General features: G+C 47.1%; 2 protein-coding genes across 11 annotated transcripts in view; both read left to right on the top strand.

The window, feature by feature from the left end:
* cryz (crystallin, zeta (quinone reductase)) overlaps window positions 1-18,702 on the top strand; it is a 1,066,321-nt gene that overhangs the window by 551,340 nt on the left and 496,279 nt on the right. The gene's annotated exons all lie outside the window — the stretch shown is intronic.
* slc44a5b (solute carrier family 44 member 5b) overlaps window positions 1-18,702 on the top strand; it is a 412,477-nt gene that overhangs the window by 152,667 nt on the left and 241,108 nt on the right. For all 9 annotated transcript variants that reach the window (XR_013579275.1, XM_078560642.1, XM_078560643.1 and 6 more), the window contains exon 3: window positions 13,424-13,497. Coding sequence is in view for 8 of the 9 variants with exons in the window: in XM_078560642.1 (XP_078416768.1) it covers window positions 13,424-13,497 (74 nt within the window). In the remaining variant the exon portion in view is untranslated. The remainder of the gene's footprint in view (window positions 1-13,423; window positions 13,498-18,702) is intronic.

Raw genomic sequence — 18,702 nt, 5'->3', positions numbered from 1 at the left:
AGGAAGTGATTAGGAAGGCAAATGGAATGTTTATTGCAAGGGGAATGGAATATGAAAGGAGGGATGTTTTGCTACATAGAAACATAGAAACTAGGAGCAGGAGTAGGTCATTCGGCCCTTCGAGCCTGCTCCACCATTCATTATGATCATGGCTGATCATCCAACTCAATAGCCTGCTCCTGCTTTCTCCCCATATCCTTTGATCCCTTTCGCCCCAAGAGCTATATCTAACTCCTTCTTGAAAACATACAATGTTTTGGCCTCAACTACTTTCTGTGGTAGTGAATTCCACAGGCTCACCACTCTCTGGGTGAAGAAATTTCTCCTCATCTCAGTCCTAAATGGTCTACTCAGTATCCTCAGACTGTGACCCCTGGTTCTGGACTCCCGCACCATCGAGAACATCCTTCCTGCATCTACCCTGTCTATCGTTAGAATTTTATAGGTTTCTATGAGATCCCCCTCATTCTCCTGGACTCCAGCGAATATAATCCTAACCGACTCAATCTCTCCTCACATGTCAGTCCCGCCATCCCAGGAATCAGTCTGGTAAACCTTCGCTGCTCTCCCTCTATAGCAAGTACATCCTTCCTCAGATAAGGAGACCAAAACTGCTCACAATATTCCAGATATGGTCTCACCAAGGCCCTGTACAATTGCAGCAAGACATCCCTGCTCCTGTACTCGAATCCTCTGGCTATGAAGGCCAACGTATCATTTGCTTTCTTTACTGCCTGCTGTACCTGCATGCTTACCTTCAGCGACTGGTGTATGAGTACACCCAGGTCTCGTTGCACATTCCCCTCTCTCAATTTATAGCCATTCAGATAATAATCTGCCTTCCTGTTTTTGTTACCAAAGTGGATAACCTCACATTTATCCACATTATACTGCATCTGCCATGCATTTGCCCACTCACTCAGCTTGTCCAAATCACACTGAAGCATCTCTGCATCCTCCTCACAGCTCACCCTCCCACCCAGCTTTGTGTCATCTGCAAATTTGGAGATATTACATTTAGTTCCCTCATCTAAATCATTAATATATGTATATACAGTTGCTGAGACCACATATGGAGTATTGTATGTGTACAGTTTTGGTTTCCTTATTTAAAAAAGGATGTATTTGCCTGAGAAGCAGTTCAGAGAAAGTTCATTTGACTGATATCTGGGATGAGGGGGTTATCCAATGAGGAAAGGTTGGACAGGCTGGGCCTCTATCCATTGGAGTTTAGAAGATTGGGAGGTGATCTTATTGAAACATATAAAATCCTGAGGGTATTTGACAGGGTCGATGCTGAAAGGATGTTTCCCCTTGTGGGAGAGGCCAGAACTAGGGGTCACTGTTTAAAAATAATGGGTCTCCCATTTAAGACGGAGATGAGGAGAATTTTTTTCTCTCAGAGGGTTGTGAGTGTGTGGAATTCCCTTCCCCCGAGAGTGGTGGAGGCAGGGTCACTGAATATTTTTAAGGTGGAATTAGATTCTGATTGACAAAGGCCTGAATTTTCCAGTTGGTGATTTGGGGGTGGGGCCCGCTCGCCGACAGGAAAATGACGCGGGATGATGTCCGGAGGAACCCCTGATGTCATCCTGGTCCCTTTAAATTTTTAGGAAGGCGGGCGGACAGCAAAATCAGCTGTCCACCCACTGACCTGTCAATGGCCAATTGAGTCCATTGACAGGCTAATTAAAATAATTAAAGACCTGCCCGTCCAACCTTAAGGCTGGTGGGCAGGCCAGGAACCCCAGTGGCTTCTGATAATACAGGAAACCTCATCCACTGGCGGGACGAGGTTTCAAGTCCGTTTTTAAAAACTTTAATACATTTTATGCGAAATTTATTAACATGTCCCATCTCGTGTGACATTGTCACATGAGGGGGACATGTTAATAATTTTTATATTTTTCTATTTTTAAAGTTTTCTTACCTGTCATGAATCTCCCTGAGACAGCACTTAGCCTCAGGGAGCAGTGCGCACTCTGACAGATGGGGATTCCCTCCCCCGCCCCGCACAGGAAGCGCTCCCCGTCGGGCAGGCCGCTGGGTGGGCCTTAATTGGCCCGCCCACTCAAAATGGCGGCGGACCTCGTTTCGGTGGTGGGGGTCGGCTGTCCGCCCGCCGCTGAGCTGGTGGGGCCCACCCGTCCGCCAAGGGCAAAATTCTGCCCAAAGGTTTTTGGGGGCAGGCCGGAAAGTGGAGGCGAGGCCACAATCAGATCAGCCATGATCTCATTGAATGGCAGAGCAGGCTCGAGGGGCCGAATGGCCTTATCCTGCTCCGAATTCCTACGTTCTAAGTTCAAAACCCGTCACAAGAAGATTAAGCTTTTGAATTCAGTCTTCTCAAAGCCTGGAAATAAAAAGCTGGTTCCAGTAAAAGTGACCATGGGCAGAATGTTGCCCTTGGCGTGTGGGATCGGCGGGGGTGGTTGGGAAGCCGACTGCCACCCCTGATCCACAGCGCACCGCGGTTTCGTGCTGCTGCGCCAATTAAGGCCCGTCCAGCGTGATACGCAAGCGGCATTGTTGAGGCGGCCTGTGCGGGCAGGGGGGTGGGGAGGGGAGCCTAGCAGGCCCAGCGCGCATATCTCACATGCGCATGAATTAGGACTGAATAATCTCCCTGAGGCACGGAGCTGTCTCAGGGAAAGGAAGAATGAAAATGATTCAATGGCAGGAAAAGAATTAATAAAACATTGTCCCCTCGCGTGACTCTGTCACATGGAGCAGGGACATATTTTTAATTAAAAATTTAAAGTTTCTATTTCGTTTGTGTTTGATTTTTTTTGAAACCTCACCCCCGCCTGTGGATGGGGTTTCCAAAAAAAATGCAAAGGCCGCTTGGCCTTGTCTCGTGCCCGCCAACCGTTCGGCTGAATGGGCGACGAAAAATTCAGGACAATGGATAACTTAATGGCCTTAACCGGCCTTTTAAATGTTGACGGGCGGCTGCAGGCTCCGGCGTGCGCCCACGACCGAACTACCGCGCGGTGATGTCGGCACACTCAGCTGACGTCATCGCGCGTCGTTTCACGCTCGGTCGGTCAGGCGCGCGCGCCCCCACCCTCCGAGCTAAAAATCCTGGCCCGTGAAGCAGTGGATTGTACAACCCACCTGCTTCGCTAATGTTGTCCTTAGCTGGGCTTGGCCTGTACGTGACTCCTGACCCAAGGCAACGTGGTTGGCTGCAGTGGCTCAAGAAGAAGGCCCACCAACAATAAATGCCAAACTTGCCATCGACATTCCCCCCCCCACCCACCCACTGCATGAGAATGAAAGAAAACACTTTGTTCCTCTGTCATATGCATAGAATCACAGAATATCACCGCACAGAAAGGGGCCACTCAGCCCATCCTGCCTATGCCGGCCCCATGAGAGAGCTATCCAATTAGTCCCACTCCCTGGCTCTTTCCCCTTTGTCCTGTAATTTCTTTTCCCCTTTTCAAGTGTTTATCCAATTCCCTTTTGAAAGTTATTATTGAATCTGCTTCCACCGCCCTTTCAGGCAGCGCATTCCAGATCACAACAACTCGCTGTGTAAAAAAATGTTTCCTAATGTTTTTATTCAGTTTTCAAATCAGTCTCCCCCTTCCTCCCCCCAGCCATTATAAACACGAAGATTAAATATCTCGTTTAGCTCAGCTCTGGGTTTTTTTTTAGCCATTATTTAGCTATATGTGGCAGATGTGGTTCCTTCATTAAAGTTTATTGTGAAAAATTACTTCTTGCCTACCTCATCATCTCTGCACCTAACCAGTGATTCTCAACGAGTGGGTGGGTCAGTGAAAACTGGAATTTTTTTTGTTGTTTCTCAGGGCCAAAGCGATAAGGTAAAATAAACGCTTTCACAGCCCTTCAACATGATTCCTATTTACCCATTGTCTGTCCTGCCTGCAGGAGAATTAATAGAATTACAAAGTATTTTAGCTTATCTCGTTTCCCCTTAAATACACGGCTATTCACCTCAACCACTCCCTGTGGGAGTGTGCTCCACATTCTCACCGCTCTCTCAGTAACGAAGTTGGATTTATTAGTGATCATCTCAAGGTCATAGATATTTGCTGAAGAAGGCCATTCGGCCCATTGTGGCCGTGTTGACTGAGGAAGGTCAATCCAATCCAATCCCACTCTCCAGCTCTTGCTCCATAGTAGTTCTGTAGGTTACAGTACTTCACATGCACATCCAGGTATAAGAAATATTGCCTTGACCACCCTTTTAGGGAGTCATGGTAACTAAGGGTAACGATCTGTTGGAGCTCCTCCGAGCATTTCCAGAAATGAATTCTCATGCGTGATTCTAATTTATCCATTCATGGGATGTGGGTGTCACTGGCAATAACCAGCATTTGTTGCCCATCCCTAATTGCCCTTGAACTGAGTGTCTTGCTTGGCCATTTTAAGGGCAGTTAAGAGTCAACCACATCGCTGTGGGTCTGGAGTCAGGTATAAACGAGGCCAGGTAAAGACGGCAGATTTCCTTCCCTAAAGGACATGAGTGAGCCAGATGGGTTTCTATGACAATTAATTGTTGTTTCGTGGTCACTGTTACTCGCTTTCAGTTCCTGATTTATTGAATGAGTTTAAATTCTATTGGCTGCTGCGATGGGATTTAAACTCCTGTCCCACAGATCGATAGCCTGGAGCTCAGGATTACTGGTCGAGTGTTATTGTCAGTACGCCACCCTCTCCTCCTTGAGGAAGGATCACATGGGCAACACAAGCCACTTTAGATAAAAGCAAAGAACTGCGGATGCTGGAAATCCAAAGCAAAAACAGAAATACCTAGAAAAACTCAGCAGGTCTGGCAGCATCGGCGGAGAAGAGCACAGTTGACGTTTCGAGTCCTCATGACCCTTGAGCACAGTTGACGTTTCGAGTCCTCATGACCCTTCAGGGTCATGAGGACTCGAAACGTCAACTGTGCTCTTCTCTGCCGATGCTGCCAGACCTGCTGAGTTTTTCCAAGCCACATTAGGTTCTGAGATGAGCGTGAAGCGATAAGAATGCTCTGTATGAAACATTTACACATTTATCAGAAAATATCAGGATATACCGGACGTTTTGAGTGAATTTCCTGTTCCTGTGTTCCTGCGTCAGTCTTGCTAGTTGGGGACTGCTTAGAGATTTTTGCCCAGCAGCAACCACCAACCGTCTGGGAGAAACGCTGCGATACAATAAACACGGGGGCGGGATTTTCTGCTTGGCGTGGGGGCGTGCGCCCAACGCGCCCGAGGGTGAAATAGCGCGCGATGATATCGGGCGAGTGCCCTGACCTCACCGCGCACCCGTGTGATAGTTCGGTCGGCGAGTGAGCGCAAGAGTGGACAGCGAGCCCGCAGACAAGGAGGAGGCCGATTAAGGCTGTTAATCAATGAATCAACCTGTACTTTTCACCGCCTGTTCAACCTTACGGTTGGCGGGCGGGCGAATCGGCCAGGCGGCCTTTGGGTTTTTGAGGACCCCTCACCCGAGGGCGGGACGAGGTTTCCATCATTAAATTGAAAAAAAAAATTTGGGGGCAGAATTTTTCAAATATACATGCTCAGCTGAGTGGACATTATTTCTGGATTTTTAAAAACTATATTCATTGGTTTAAAATCCTTCAGTACTGTCCCCACCGCCCCCCCTCCGCGCATGCGCACACTTCAGCGCTCGTCCTCCTCCCACCCTCACCCCGGCAGCGCTGAGTTTCTCGGAACGCCCATTAATCGGCCAGCCAGGGGGCCGATCGTGGCCGGTGGGCCATTTCCCGTCCGCTCCCCGGCCACTGCGCCCGCCCACCGCGCCCGCCCAACGCTCTGAAAATGCTGCCCAGGGAGGCTCTGATGGGTAAAATTAGCCACAATTATGTGGCAATGTTGCGAGCTCTTTAATTTTGATTCATTACCTTAGTTACCCAGCAGTGTATGTTCCATGGCTTTGTTAGAGAGGTCTGGGCTGATAGATGATTCCATCACTGCTGCCAGTAATGAGACAGTTGCTATCACAGCTTTAACACAACTAGTACAATCATACATAATAAGGAATAACACCCGTTATATTCAGATTTGGCAGCTGAGTGATTCTAAATGAAATGCTCATGTCTTCATGTTTCATGTCCAGCTATACTCTCGTCTATTGCTGTTACTGAAGTGACTGATATTCTGAAAATGGGTACATGAAGCTGTTCGTTGTTCATATTGATGCTACCTTCAGTACTGACCCTCTGACAGTGCAGCACTCCCTCAGTACTGACCCTCTGACAGTGCGGCACTCCCTCAGTACTGACCCTCTGACAGTGCGGCACTCCCTCAGTACTGACCCTCTGACAGTGCAGCACTCCCTCAGTACTGACCCTCTGACAGTGCGGCACTCCCTCAGTACTGACCCTCTGACAGTGCAGCACTCCCTCAGTACTGACCCTCTGACAGTGCAGCACTCCCTCAGTACTGACCCTCCGACAGTGCAGCACTCCCTCAGTACTGACCCTCTGACAGTGCGGCACTCCCTCAGTACTGACCCTCTGACAGTGCAGCACTCCCTCAGTACTGACCCTCTGACAGTGCAGCACTCCCTCAGTACTGACCCTCTGACAGTGCGGCACTCCCTCAGTACTGACCCTCTGACAGTGCAGCACTCCCTCAGTACTGACCCTCTGACAGTGCAGCACTCCCTCAGTACTGACCCTCCGACAGTGCAGCACTCCCTCAGTACTGACCCTCTGACAGTGCAGCACTCCCTCAGTACTACCCCTCTGACAGTGCAGCACTCCCTCAGTACTGACCCTCTGACAGTGCAGCACTCCCTCAGTACTGACCCTCTGACAATGCACTCCCTCAGTACTGACCCTCTGACAGTGCAGCACTCCCTCAGTACTACCCCTCTGACAGTGCAGCACTCCCTCAGTACTGACCCTCTGACAGTGCAGCACTCCCTCAGTACTACCCCTCTGACAGTGCAGCACTCCCTCAGTACTACCCCTCTGACAGTGCAGCACTCCCTCAGTACTGACCCTCTGACAATGCAGCACTCCCTCAGTACTAACCCTCTGACAGTGCAGCACTCCCTCAGTACTGATCCTCTGACAATGCAGCACTCCCTCAGTACTGACCCTCTGACAGTGCAGCACTCCCTCAGTACTGACCCTCTGACAGTGCAGCACTCCCTCAGTACTGACCCTCTGACAGTGCAGCACTCCCTCAGTACTGACCCTCTGACAGTGCAGCACTCCCTCAGTACTGACCCTCTGACAGTGCAGCACTCCCTCAGTACTACCCCTCTGACAATGCAGCAATCCCTCGGTACTGACCCTCTGACAGTGCAGCACTCCCTCAGTACTGACCCTCTGACAGTGCAGCACTCCCTCAGTACTGACCCTCTGACAATGCAGCACTCCCTCAGTACTGACCCTCTGACAGTGCAGCACTCCCTCAGTACTGACCCTCTGACAGTGCAGCACTCCCTCAGTACTGACCCTCTGACAGTGCAGCACTCCCTCAGTACTGACCCTCTGACAGTGCAGCACTCCCTCAGTACTGACCCTCTGACAGTGCAGCACTCCCTCAGTACTGACCCTCTGATAGTGCAGCACTCCCTCAGTACTGACCCTCTGATAGTGCAGCACTCTCTCAATACTGACCCTCTGACAGTGCAGCATTCCCTCAGTATTGCCCATCTGACAGTGCAGCACTCCCTCAGTACTGACCCTCTGACAGTGCAGAACTCCCTCAGTACTGACTATCTGCCAGTGCAGCACTTCCTCAGTACTGACCCTCTGACAGTGCAGCACTCCCTCAGTACTGACCCTCTGACAGTGCAGAACTCCCTCAGTACTGACTATCTGCCAGTGCAGCACTCCCTCAGTACTGACCCTCTGACAGTGCAGCACTCCCTCAGTACTGACCCTCTGACAGTGCAGCACTTCCTCAGTACTGACCCTCTGACAGTGCAGCACTCCCTCAGTACTGACCCTCTGACAGTGTAGCACTCCCTCAGTACTGACCCTCTGACAGTGCAGCACTCCCTCAGTACTGACTATCTGCCAGTGCAGCACTCCCTCAGTACTGACCCTCTGACAGTGCAGCACTCCCTCAGCACTGACCCTCTGACAGTGCAGCACTCCCTCAGTGCTGACCTTCCTACAATGCAACACTCTGTCAGTGCTAACCCTCTGACAGTGCAGCACTCCCTCAGAACTGACCCTCTGACTGTGCAGCACTCCCTCAGTACTGACCCTCTGACAGGGCAGCACTCCCTCAGTACTGACCCTCTGACAGTGCAGCACTCTCTCAGTACTGACCCTCCAACAATGCAGCACTTCCTCAGTACTGACCCTTTGACAGTGCAGCACTCCCTCAGTATTGACCCTCTGACAGTGCAGCACTCCCTCAGTACTGACCCTCTGACAGGGCAGCACTCCCTCAGTACTGACCCTCTGACAGTGCAGCACTCTCTCAGTACTGACCCTCCAACAATGCAGCACTTCCTCAGTACTGACCCTCTGACAGTGCAGCACTCCCTCAGTACTGACCCTCTGACAGTGCAGCATTCCCTCAGTACTGACTCTCCGAAAGTGCAGAACCTCCTCAGTACTGATCTTTCAACAGTGCAGCACTCCCTCAGGTAAGTGGCCATTAAATTAACCAGCATTGTGAAAGTGGAAAATTTCTCAGATTCGCTAGAGTACTTTCTCCATGAATAAAGTGCACTTCTGAATTCAGATGTATTGAGCTTCATATTTTAGTGTTTCAGCTGGAACCTGTGCTTTGATCTTTACATTGATTGGCAGCCCATCCATTTGTTGAGCCTTTGAAATACCTGAAAAGATTACTGACTGATTGACTGTCTAGCCAATTACTTTTGAAGTAATGGAACTGATGGCCATTGGTTCCATTACTTAAAGGGCTTTAATTAGTTAGCTCTGGAGGTTTTGTTGAAACAATAGTGCAATGGATTCTCGTTATGAATGTTTGGCTGAGTTCCAAACCTCACTAATGAAATAAGATCAGCAGGGGTTCTAGCTAGAATTGTCAAGAGAACTGTGAACTTTGAAGAGGTTTTTGAATTGCTGTGTGTTAAATCTATGTATAACTGTTACCATGTGCCTAGTCTTAATAAATGAGCCCAAGACGTGTTAGCCCAATCCCTTATGAGTGATTGGTGCCTTGTGTCTTGTTACGTAAATAAGCCCAAGATATTATATCATTGTAATAACACAACATCGTGTTCCTAAAACTCATGCACAGAACTGAATCGATATCCCATGGAACCCAGGTGAGTCGTCTATCCTGCCCGGCTTGGCATCTGCGGACATCCCTTCCCGCCTCAGGCCTGCTTCCCAAGGTGGCAGCCTTGACTCCAGCCCATCCCCCGCCCAACCCTGACATGAAAGTAGTTGGGCGGGCACTGCCGGGGAAGAGGCAGGATCGCGACTTTGGGAAATGGCCTGACCCACGGTTCCCATCTCGAGGAGGATAATCTGGGCCTGAGTGTTCAGGTCTCTGGAGTCGGACTCGATTTCGCAGCTTTGCTGATCCAGAGGCATGAGTGCTGAGCTTCACCTTTCATAAGTTTTAAACTGGAACAATCCTTCCACGTTGTACCTGTTTTTCGGTCAGCCTTTGGCCAGGAAAATCATTAATCACTTCTGATTTATTTAGCGTTGCAATCAATTAAAAAACACAACCGCGCCCCTTGTCTGGAACCATCATACTCCAACGCATCTGTGCTTCAGGCAAATTATTGAGCAGCCTTTTCACTTGTTTGCTCCGAGATTGGCTTCATTGGGATATTGAAGATTGTTGGAGCCCGCGGCCCGATAGATAATTAACATAACATAAATTCAAAAACAGTCCACATTTCCACATTCAAAAATATAATTAATTCATTATAATTATCTTCAGCACATTCTGTCAAAAGAATGTGCAATTTAATAATATGCTTGGACTATTATGCTATTTAATAATGTATAACTTGTTAATGTGCAATATTATGCTATCTTCCTCAGTCAGTATTTAAATATGAACTATGACATGTTTATAACTATTTTGTACATCATACATTTCGGACTTGGAATCAACATTACAGCTTGTCAGTGATGTGCTGATGCTGCAGTGACCAGCCTGCAGTATCTACAAACCTATTCCTGTTAACAGAGAGCAATAGCCAGGGGACATGGATTTAATGTAATTGGTAGATGGATTAAGGGGGGGTGGGGAGTTGAGCAATTGTTTCACCCAGAGGGTTGTTGGGAGCAGGAACTCACTGTCTGAAAGGGTGGTAGAGGCAGAAACCTTCACCATAACAAAAAACCACTTGGTCCATAGGTTACAGAATCTCAAATGCACGTCCAAGAACTGAAAAATGGGATTAGATTGGATATTGCCTTTCATCCAACATGGATACGTCAGGGCAGTGATCCCCTCCTGTGTCATAAGTTTCCTATAGCCAGGAATTTGTGGGGCCAGCAGGGGTGCCCCCACTGCTCAGTACAGTGGGGGAGGCCCAAGAGAGTGAGCTGACCTTCAGGCATTTAAATAGCACCAGCAGGCTTTCTCCGCGATTGAGGCTCCTGGCAGTGAGAGTCCTACCCGCCAAAAGCTGCTGCCAAATTAGAGGCTGATTTGCTGTAGATCCCTCTGAATCCCAGAGCTCTGCAATCTCTCACCATTTAGATAATATGCTTTTTTATTCTAAAAATGGACAATTTCACATTTGCCCACATTATACTCTATTTGCCAGATCTGTGCCCACTCACTTAACCTATCTATATCTTTTTGTAGCCTCCTTATGTCCTCTTCACATCTCATTTTCCTACCTATCATCAGCAAATTTAGCAACCATCCCATCCATCCCTTCATCCAAGTCATTTATATAAATTGTAAACAGTCGAGGTCCCAGCACTAATCCCTGTGGCACACCACTCGTTACATCTTGCCAACCAGGAAAAGACCCATTTATGCCTACTCTCTGTTTCCTGTTAGCCAGCCAATCTTCTAGCCATGCCAATCTGTTACCCCCTTCACCATGAACTTTTATTTTCTGCAATAACCCTTGATGAGGCACCTTATCAAATGCCTTCTGGAAATCTAAGTACAGTACCTCCACTGGTTCCCCTATATCCACAGCACATGTGAGTCCTTCAAAGAACTCCAATAAATTGGTTAAACATGATTTCCCTTTCACAAGACCATGTTGACTCTGCCTGATTGCCTTGAATTTTTCTAAGTGCCCTGCTATAACATCTTTAATAGTAGCTTCTAACATTTTTTCTATGTTAAAGATGCTATAGAAATGCAAGTTATTGTTGATCTAAGTAAGGCACAGCATCAACAGGAAACGTTGCTTTGACTATCAAAGTGCACAGGCCTTGTACCAGACATCAGCCTGGGATTTAGGAATTACAAAAAGATAGATATGTCAAACTTGATGTGAGATTTAAACAGCAGAGTTATTAAACTGTGTCGAGAAAGGATTAATTAATTTGAAGTTATGGCGCTCAGATTTACTGCATTGGTGTTGGTTAACCAGAACAGTTTTACAGTAATCTAAACGTATGTCATCTGTAATTACACCATCAAATTTGCTATTGATTTTTCACTTTCATATCCTTACAGTTGGTTTCTTTTATCATTTTGGAGTTACAGTGATTTGTAGAAATGAGTGTTAAAAATGCAGTTCATCTGTGAAAAGAGAAAGGAAACATGTGTCGGAAGGAAGAACCACAAATTATATTTAAATGGCTCATCTAATGACACCGAGTCACATGAAGAGAATTAAGGTCAGGTTGCCAAAAGTCCGGTTAAAGAAGTAGGTTTTAAGAACTGGCTTTAAGTAGGAAAGTGAGGTAGAGAGGTGTGGGGAGGGAATTCAAGAGTTTAAGGCCCAGGCAACTGAAGGCGCAGCCACCAATGGTGGAGCGATTAAAACTGGGGATGTACAAGAGGCCAGAATTAGAGAAATGCAGAGACCTTGGAGGGTCGAGGGGCTGGTGGAGATTGCAGAGATAGGGAGGGACAAGATCATAGAGGGAGTTGAAAACAACTCATTGTTTGACTGGGAGCTAATAGAGGTCAGCAAACACAGGGATGATAGGGGAATGGGACTTGAGGTGCAAGGCTTAGACACAGGCAGCTGAGTTTTGGATAACCTCAAGTTTCTCCCTCTCTTCCTGATGCCCTAAGAGGGCATTGGGGATCATGGTTATGCTTGGCATGGTACTGCACTGATTTGCTGGACACCTTTCATAGTCATCTAGTCCCAGAGTGGGCCAGCATTTATTGCCCATCCCTAATTGCCCTTGCTCTTGTTCAGGGGGCCTTTAAGAGTCAACCACATTGGAGATTGTAGACCAGACCAGGTAAGGATGGCAGATTTCCTTCCCTAAAGGGTTTTTACGACAATTGGAAATGGTTTTGTGGTCATCATCAGACTTTTAATTCCAGATTTTTATTGAATTCAAATTCCACCACCAGGGATTCGAACCCTGGGTCTCCAGAGCATTACCCGGGGTCTCTGGATTACTAGGAACAGTGACAATACCACTACCACTATGCCACCAACCACCTCCCCTGATGGTACAAATATGATTGTTATGCCTTGTGCTTCCCAGAAGTTCAAAATAATCACACTTTTAATTTCAAATGTTGGATCTTCATCAAATGTATTTCTCAGGTCACAGCATGTGGACTGTGGACTGATACATGTTTAGTTCGATACACAGACTCGTGCAGGAGTGAGTAACGTTTCACTCGGAATACCTATGTATACATACGCATGAACATATAGTTCCGAAGTCATATTGGAATGACATAACAATTTAACAATGATTAGAAGATTAAATTGTGAGGACAAATTGCATAATCTTGGGTTGCATTTCCTTGAGTTTATCAGGTGGAGGGGTTATCTGATGGAGGTGTTTAAAATGATTAAGGAATTTGAAAAGAAAAATACAGAGAAACTATTTCCTTTGTTGGGGGGGCGGGTGGTGTCCAGAACGAGAGGGCACAACAGTAAACTTAGAACCAGGCCATTCGGGAGCGATGTCAGGACAGGGGAGTGGGATTCTGGAAATCTCTCTCTCAAACAGTCTGTGAATCACTTGGCACTTTCAAGACTGGGACTGACAAACTTTTATTGGGTAAGGGGATTAAAGGGATGACTAGGAGGTAAATGGAGTTTAGTCAGAGATGATCGATGATCTAATTGAACAATAGAACGTGCTGGAGTCACTGAATGAAGCACTCCTGTTCTATGAAATTGACAGATGTTTTTGGGTAAGGCTATCAAGCGATTTAGAACAGAGATGGGTAAATGGGGTTGAGAAACTGATCGGCTACAATCTAACTGAATGGAGGAGGTTTGAGGGGCTGAATGGCCTCATCCTCTTGCTCTGTTGTTACTGTTTTGACTATATATTCTGTTTCTCTCTCATTCACTTTAGGCATTGTACAGATGTCCTGTGCTGCGTGTTATTTATTGCAGTAATCCTCGGTTACATTGCTCTGGGAGTTATTGGTGAGTATGTTGCAATCACTCAAATCCAAATGCTCGCTTCCTGTTTTCCCACGTAAAGCATGTCGATTGTTGAGCGACTGCACAGACAAAACCAATCTGTATGTGCACGTCTTGTCACTGTGTGTAAAAATCCAAGGAAATGAGATGAAAGGCAGTGCTGGTGGCTCATGAGTGTTCTTGTTAAGTAATAGAGCTGCTCTGTACAATGATGGATGGTGATGAGATTGAGTCTGACAGGTTCAGTTGTTAACATTGATCTCCTAATGACTCCCAGTGAAAGAAGGCCGAGTTGAGCCATACTTTGTAACGAACTGCCCTGGTTTGATTTTTCACTTGTAGCCTACAAATAAATACTGACATGGGTAAAAGTTAATGAAAGGAAGCTTTGTCCATTGCTGCCCAAGTGTCACCAGATTTTCATCCTAAATCGATGTTTGCTGACTGTTTTTGGCGCCAATAAATATGAATTGTGTTGGCAGAATATTGATGCAGCTTTCTGGTCTAAAAAGGTGCAATGAATCAAATTGATAGCCTCCTATAAAGACTGTAGGTCAATCAATCGCTGACATTTCAGGTCATTATTATTCAGTCTAAAGTAAGATGGATTTTAATCTGTCCCCAGATGTCAAAGTTCTGGAAAATGCATTTTTGGATTAATATTTGCTCCTTTGGTACACAAAAACTCGAGAAATGCAAATGGGTTTTTACTTCATGTTTTCACTCTATTCTTGCTCAAGTGTTCTGCTAATTGGTTTCCCCCATGGCTTGCACGATCCCCCCTCCCCCTGCAAAAGCTCTTGTCCTCTTCTCCAGCCTTCCCCCAGCTTCCGTTCCTGCCTTTCCCACCCCTTTACTTCCTCCTCCTTCATTCCCCACTCCCTCCCTTCATTCCCCTCCCCTCTCATTTGCCTCCTCTCCTCCCTAAGTCACTGAAAGCTAACAGGCAGCTGCAGCAGGCAATTGGGAAGCTAATGGAATGTTGGCCTTTATCACAAGAGGATTTGAGTACAGGAGTAGCGAAGTCTTGCTTCAATTGTATAGGACCTTGGTTAGACTGCACCTGGAGTACTGTGTGCAGTTTTGGTGCTCTTATCTTAGGAAGGATATTATTGCCGTAGAGAGATTGCAACGAAGGTTCACCAGACTTGTTCCCGGGATGGCGGGACTGTCCTATGAAGAGAGATTGGGGAAACTGGGGCCTGTATTCTCTAGAGTTTCGCAGAATGAGAGGTGACCTCATTGAAACTTACAAAATACTTAAGGGATAGACAGGGTAGATGCAGGTAAGATGTTTCCCCTGGTTGGGGAGTCTAGAACCAGGGGACACAATTTCAAAATAAGGGGGAAGTCAATTAGGACCAAGATGAGGAGAAATTCCTTTACTCAGAGGTTGTGAATCTTTGGGATTCTCTACCCCAGGGGGCTGTGGAAGCTCAGTCATTGAGTGTGTTTAAAGCAGAGGTTGACAGATTTCTAAATCACAGTTATGTAAAGGGGTATGGGGATAGTGTGGGGAAAAGGCATTGAAGTGGATGATTAGCCATGATTGTATTGAATGACAGAGCAGGCTCGATGGGCTGAATGGCCTACTCCTGTTCCTATGTTCCTCTCCTGCCTCCTTTCCTCCCATCCTCTCCTTCCTTTCCCTCTTCTTCCTCCACCCCTCTTCCCTCTTTTCTCCTCCTATGCTCTCCTCCCCTCCTCCCTTCTACTGCCTTTCTCTTTCCTCTCCTCCTTCTCTTCTCCCCTCCCATCTCATTTCCCCTGCTCTTCTTCTCCCCTGCCTCTGTTCCTCTCCTCTCCCTTCTCCTCTTCCCTTCTCTCTCCTCCTTTCCCTTTTCCTTTCCTCCCCTCTCTTCTCTTTTTCTCTTCTCTCTCCTCACCTCCCCTACCCTGCCTCCTCTCCCCTCCCTTCCCCTCTCCTTTCTCCTCCCCTTCCCTATGTCTGCTCTCCTCTCACAGAATCACAGAATTGTTACAGTGTAGAAGGAGGCCATTCGGCCCATTGTGTCTGCACCGGCTCTCTGAGCATTTTAACTTAGCGGCAGTCTCCTGCCTTTTCCCTGTAACCCTGCACATTGTTTCTATTTAAATAACATCTAATGCCCTCTTGAATGCTTCAATTGAACCTGCCTCCACCACACTTCCAGGCAGTGCATTCCAGACCCTAACTACTCGCTGTGTGAAAAAGTTTTTTCTCATCTCACATTTTGTTCTTTTGCAAAACACTTTAAAACTGTGCCCTCTGGTTCTCGATCCGTTTACGAGTGGGAACAGTTTCTCCCTATCTACTCTGTCCAGGCCGCTCATGATTTCGAAAACTTCTATCAAGTCTCCTCTTAGCCTTCTCCTCTCCAAGGAAAACAGTCCCAACTTCTCCAATCTTTCCTCATAACTGAAGTGTCTCATCCCTGGAACCATTCTTGTAAACCTCTTCTGTACTCTCTCCAATGCATTCACATCCTTCCTATAGTGTGGTGCCCAGAACTGTACACAACACTCCAGCTGAGGTCTAACCAGTGTCTTATATAAATTCATCATAACCTCCCTGCTCTTGTACTCTGTGCCCCTATTAATGAAATCTGGAATACTGTAAGCTTTAGAAACAGCTCTCTCTACCTGTCCTACCACCTTTAATGATTTATGTACATATACACCCAAGTCTTTCTGCTCCTGCAAAATCTTTAGAATAGTATCCTTTATTTTATATTGTCTCTCCATTTTCTTTGTACCAAAGTGCATCACCTCACACTTCCCCACATTGAACTTCATCTGCCACCTATCTGCCCACTCCACCAATGTGTCAATGTCCTTTTGAAGTTCTACACTTTTTTGTGTGATCCGCAAACTTTGAAATTGTCCCCTGCACACCAAGATCTAGATCATTTATATATATATATATATATATATATATATATCAGGAAAAGCAAAGGTCCCAATACTGACCCATGGGGAACTCCACTACAAACCTTCTTCCAACCTGAAAAACACCCATTAACCATCACTCTCCGTTTCCTATCCCTCAGCCAATTTTATATCCATGTTGCTACTGTCCCTTTTATTCCATGAACAATAACTTTCCTCACAAGTCTGTTGTGTGGCACTGTATCGAACGCCTTTTGGAACTTCATATACACCACATCAATGGCCTTGCCCTCATCAACCATCTGTTACCTCTTCAAAAAACTCCAGCAAGTTAGTTAGACACAATTTTCCTTTAACAAATCCATGCTGACTCTTCCGAATCAATTCACATTTTTCCATGTGACTATTAATTCTATCCCAAATAATTGTTTCTAGACGTTTCCCCAGACTGACTGGTCTCTAATTGCAGGGCAGATCTTTACAATCTTTTTAAACAATTCTCCAGTCCTCCAGCACCTCCCCTGAATCCAGGGAACATTGAAAGATTATTGCCAGTGCCTCTGCAATTTCCACTCTCACTTCCTTCAATATTCTCGGATGCCTCTCATCCAGTCCCGGTGCCTTATCAACTTTAATAACCGACAGCTGATCCAACACCTCCTCCTTATCAATTTTAAACCCTTCTAGTGACTGAGTTTCCTCCTCTGTCACCATGGCCTGGACAGTATCTGCCTCGTAGGTAAAGACAGATGCAAAGAATTCATTTAACACCTCAGCCAAGCCTCTTGCCTCAATGTGTAAATCCCCTTTTTTGTCCCTAATCGGCCCTATTCCTCCTTTTACCGCCCTTTAACTATTGATGTGCTTAGAGAATACTTTATGATTTCCTTTTATTTTAGCTGCCAGTCTTTTCTCATAATCCCTCTTTGCTTCTTGTATCTCCTCCCCACTTCGCAATCCCCTCCCTCTCCTCCCCTCTCTTCTCCTCCCCTCCCCTCTCTTCTCCTCCCCTCCCCTCTGCTCTACTGTCCTCCCCTCCCCTCCCCATCCCTCAACTCCTCTCCCACCCCTCTCCTCCCTTCCCCATCCTCTGCCTCCTCTCTCTTCTACTCCCCTCCCTATCCTCTCCTCCCCTACCTTCTCCTCTCCTCCCTCCTCTCCCGTTCCCACTCCTCCCCTCCCCTCCACTCCCCTCCCCGCTCCTCCCCTCCCCTCTCCTCCCTCCCCTCCCCTCAACTCCTCTCCTTCCCCTCCCCTCCCCTCCACTCCACTCTCCTCCCCACTCTCCCTTCCCCCTCATCCCTCCCCTCTTCTCCCCTCCTCTCCCCTCCCTCACCACTACTTCCCTCCCCTTCCTTCCCCTTCCCACTCCACCCCTCTCACTATCTGCCTGACATAAAAACCGTTCTGACTCTGATCAAGAAGAACAGAGCCTGAAGATTTTTGTGATAGCCTTTCTGAATAAAACTCTGATTCCAGCTGCTAATTTCTTTCTGATCAGCAACAAGTTGCTAGGTTGCTGGGATCAAGTGAGGTAGGACTAGGAAGACGCATGTGTGGAGCATAGCTACCAGCACAGAGCAGATGGGCTGAATGGCCTGTTTCCGTGCACTCAATTTTATGTAATTCACCCTAAGAATTGAGTTTAGCTGTTATAACCCGATCACCACACGCACGTTAGTGACCAGAGTGGTACAGCAGTTACAATGACCTGGTAAAGCCCTCCCTCCTGCACCATCTTTGCAGCCACACATTCATCTGCCTTATCCTCCTATTTCTACACTTGCTTATGCATAGCACTGGAAGTAACCCAGGGATTACCGCTTCTGAGCTCTTGCTAATTTCCTAAGTAGCTCCCTAAACCCTGATTGCAGGACCACATCCCTCTTTCTACCTATGTTGTTGGTAGCAATGTGGACCATGACTGCTGGCTGTTCACCCCTTCCTCAGGGTGCCCTGCAGTCGTTCAGTGACATCTTTGACCCTGGCGCCAGGGAGGTAGCACGCCATCCTGGATTCATCTCTGTGATGTAGAAATGCCTGTTTGTTCCCCTAACTACTGAATCTCTGATCACTATTGTTCTCCCGGTCTTCTTGTGCTCTGCTGTGTAGTTGAGGCAGTTGTGGTGTGATGGACTTGGCTTTGGCTGCACCCCCCAGATGAACCATCACTCTCACCAGTATTCAGAACTGAATGCGGGTTGGAGAGTGGGAGACGCTCAGAGGACTCCTGCACTGTAAAGTGATGGGTTACGTCAGAAGCACATATGATGCTGATTGTAATAATGATGTCAGGTCACATGACTGAGGAGTAAGGGAGATCTGGAAGGAGGAGAAGAT

The sequence above is a fragment of the Cetorhinus maximus genome, chromosome 17, assembly GCF_964194155.1.
Source record: "Cetorhinus maximus chromosome 17, sCetMax3.hap1.1, whole genome shotgun sequence".
In the NCBI taxonomy this organism is placed as follows: Eukaryota; Metazoa; Chordata; class Chondrichthyes; order Lamniformes; family Cetorhinidae; genus Cetorhinus; species Cetorhinus maximus.
Note: the sequence above shows the minus strand (reverse complement) of the source record. Positions and strands in the feature narration are given on the sequence as shown.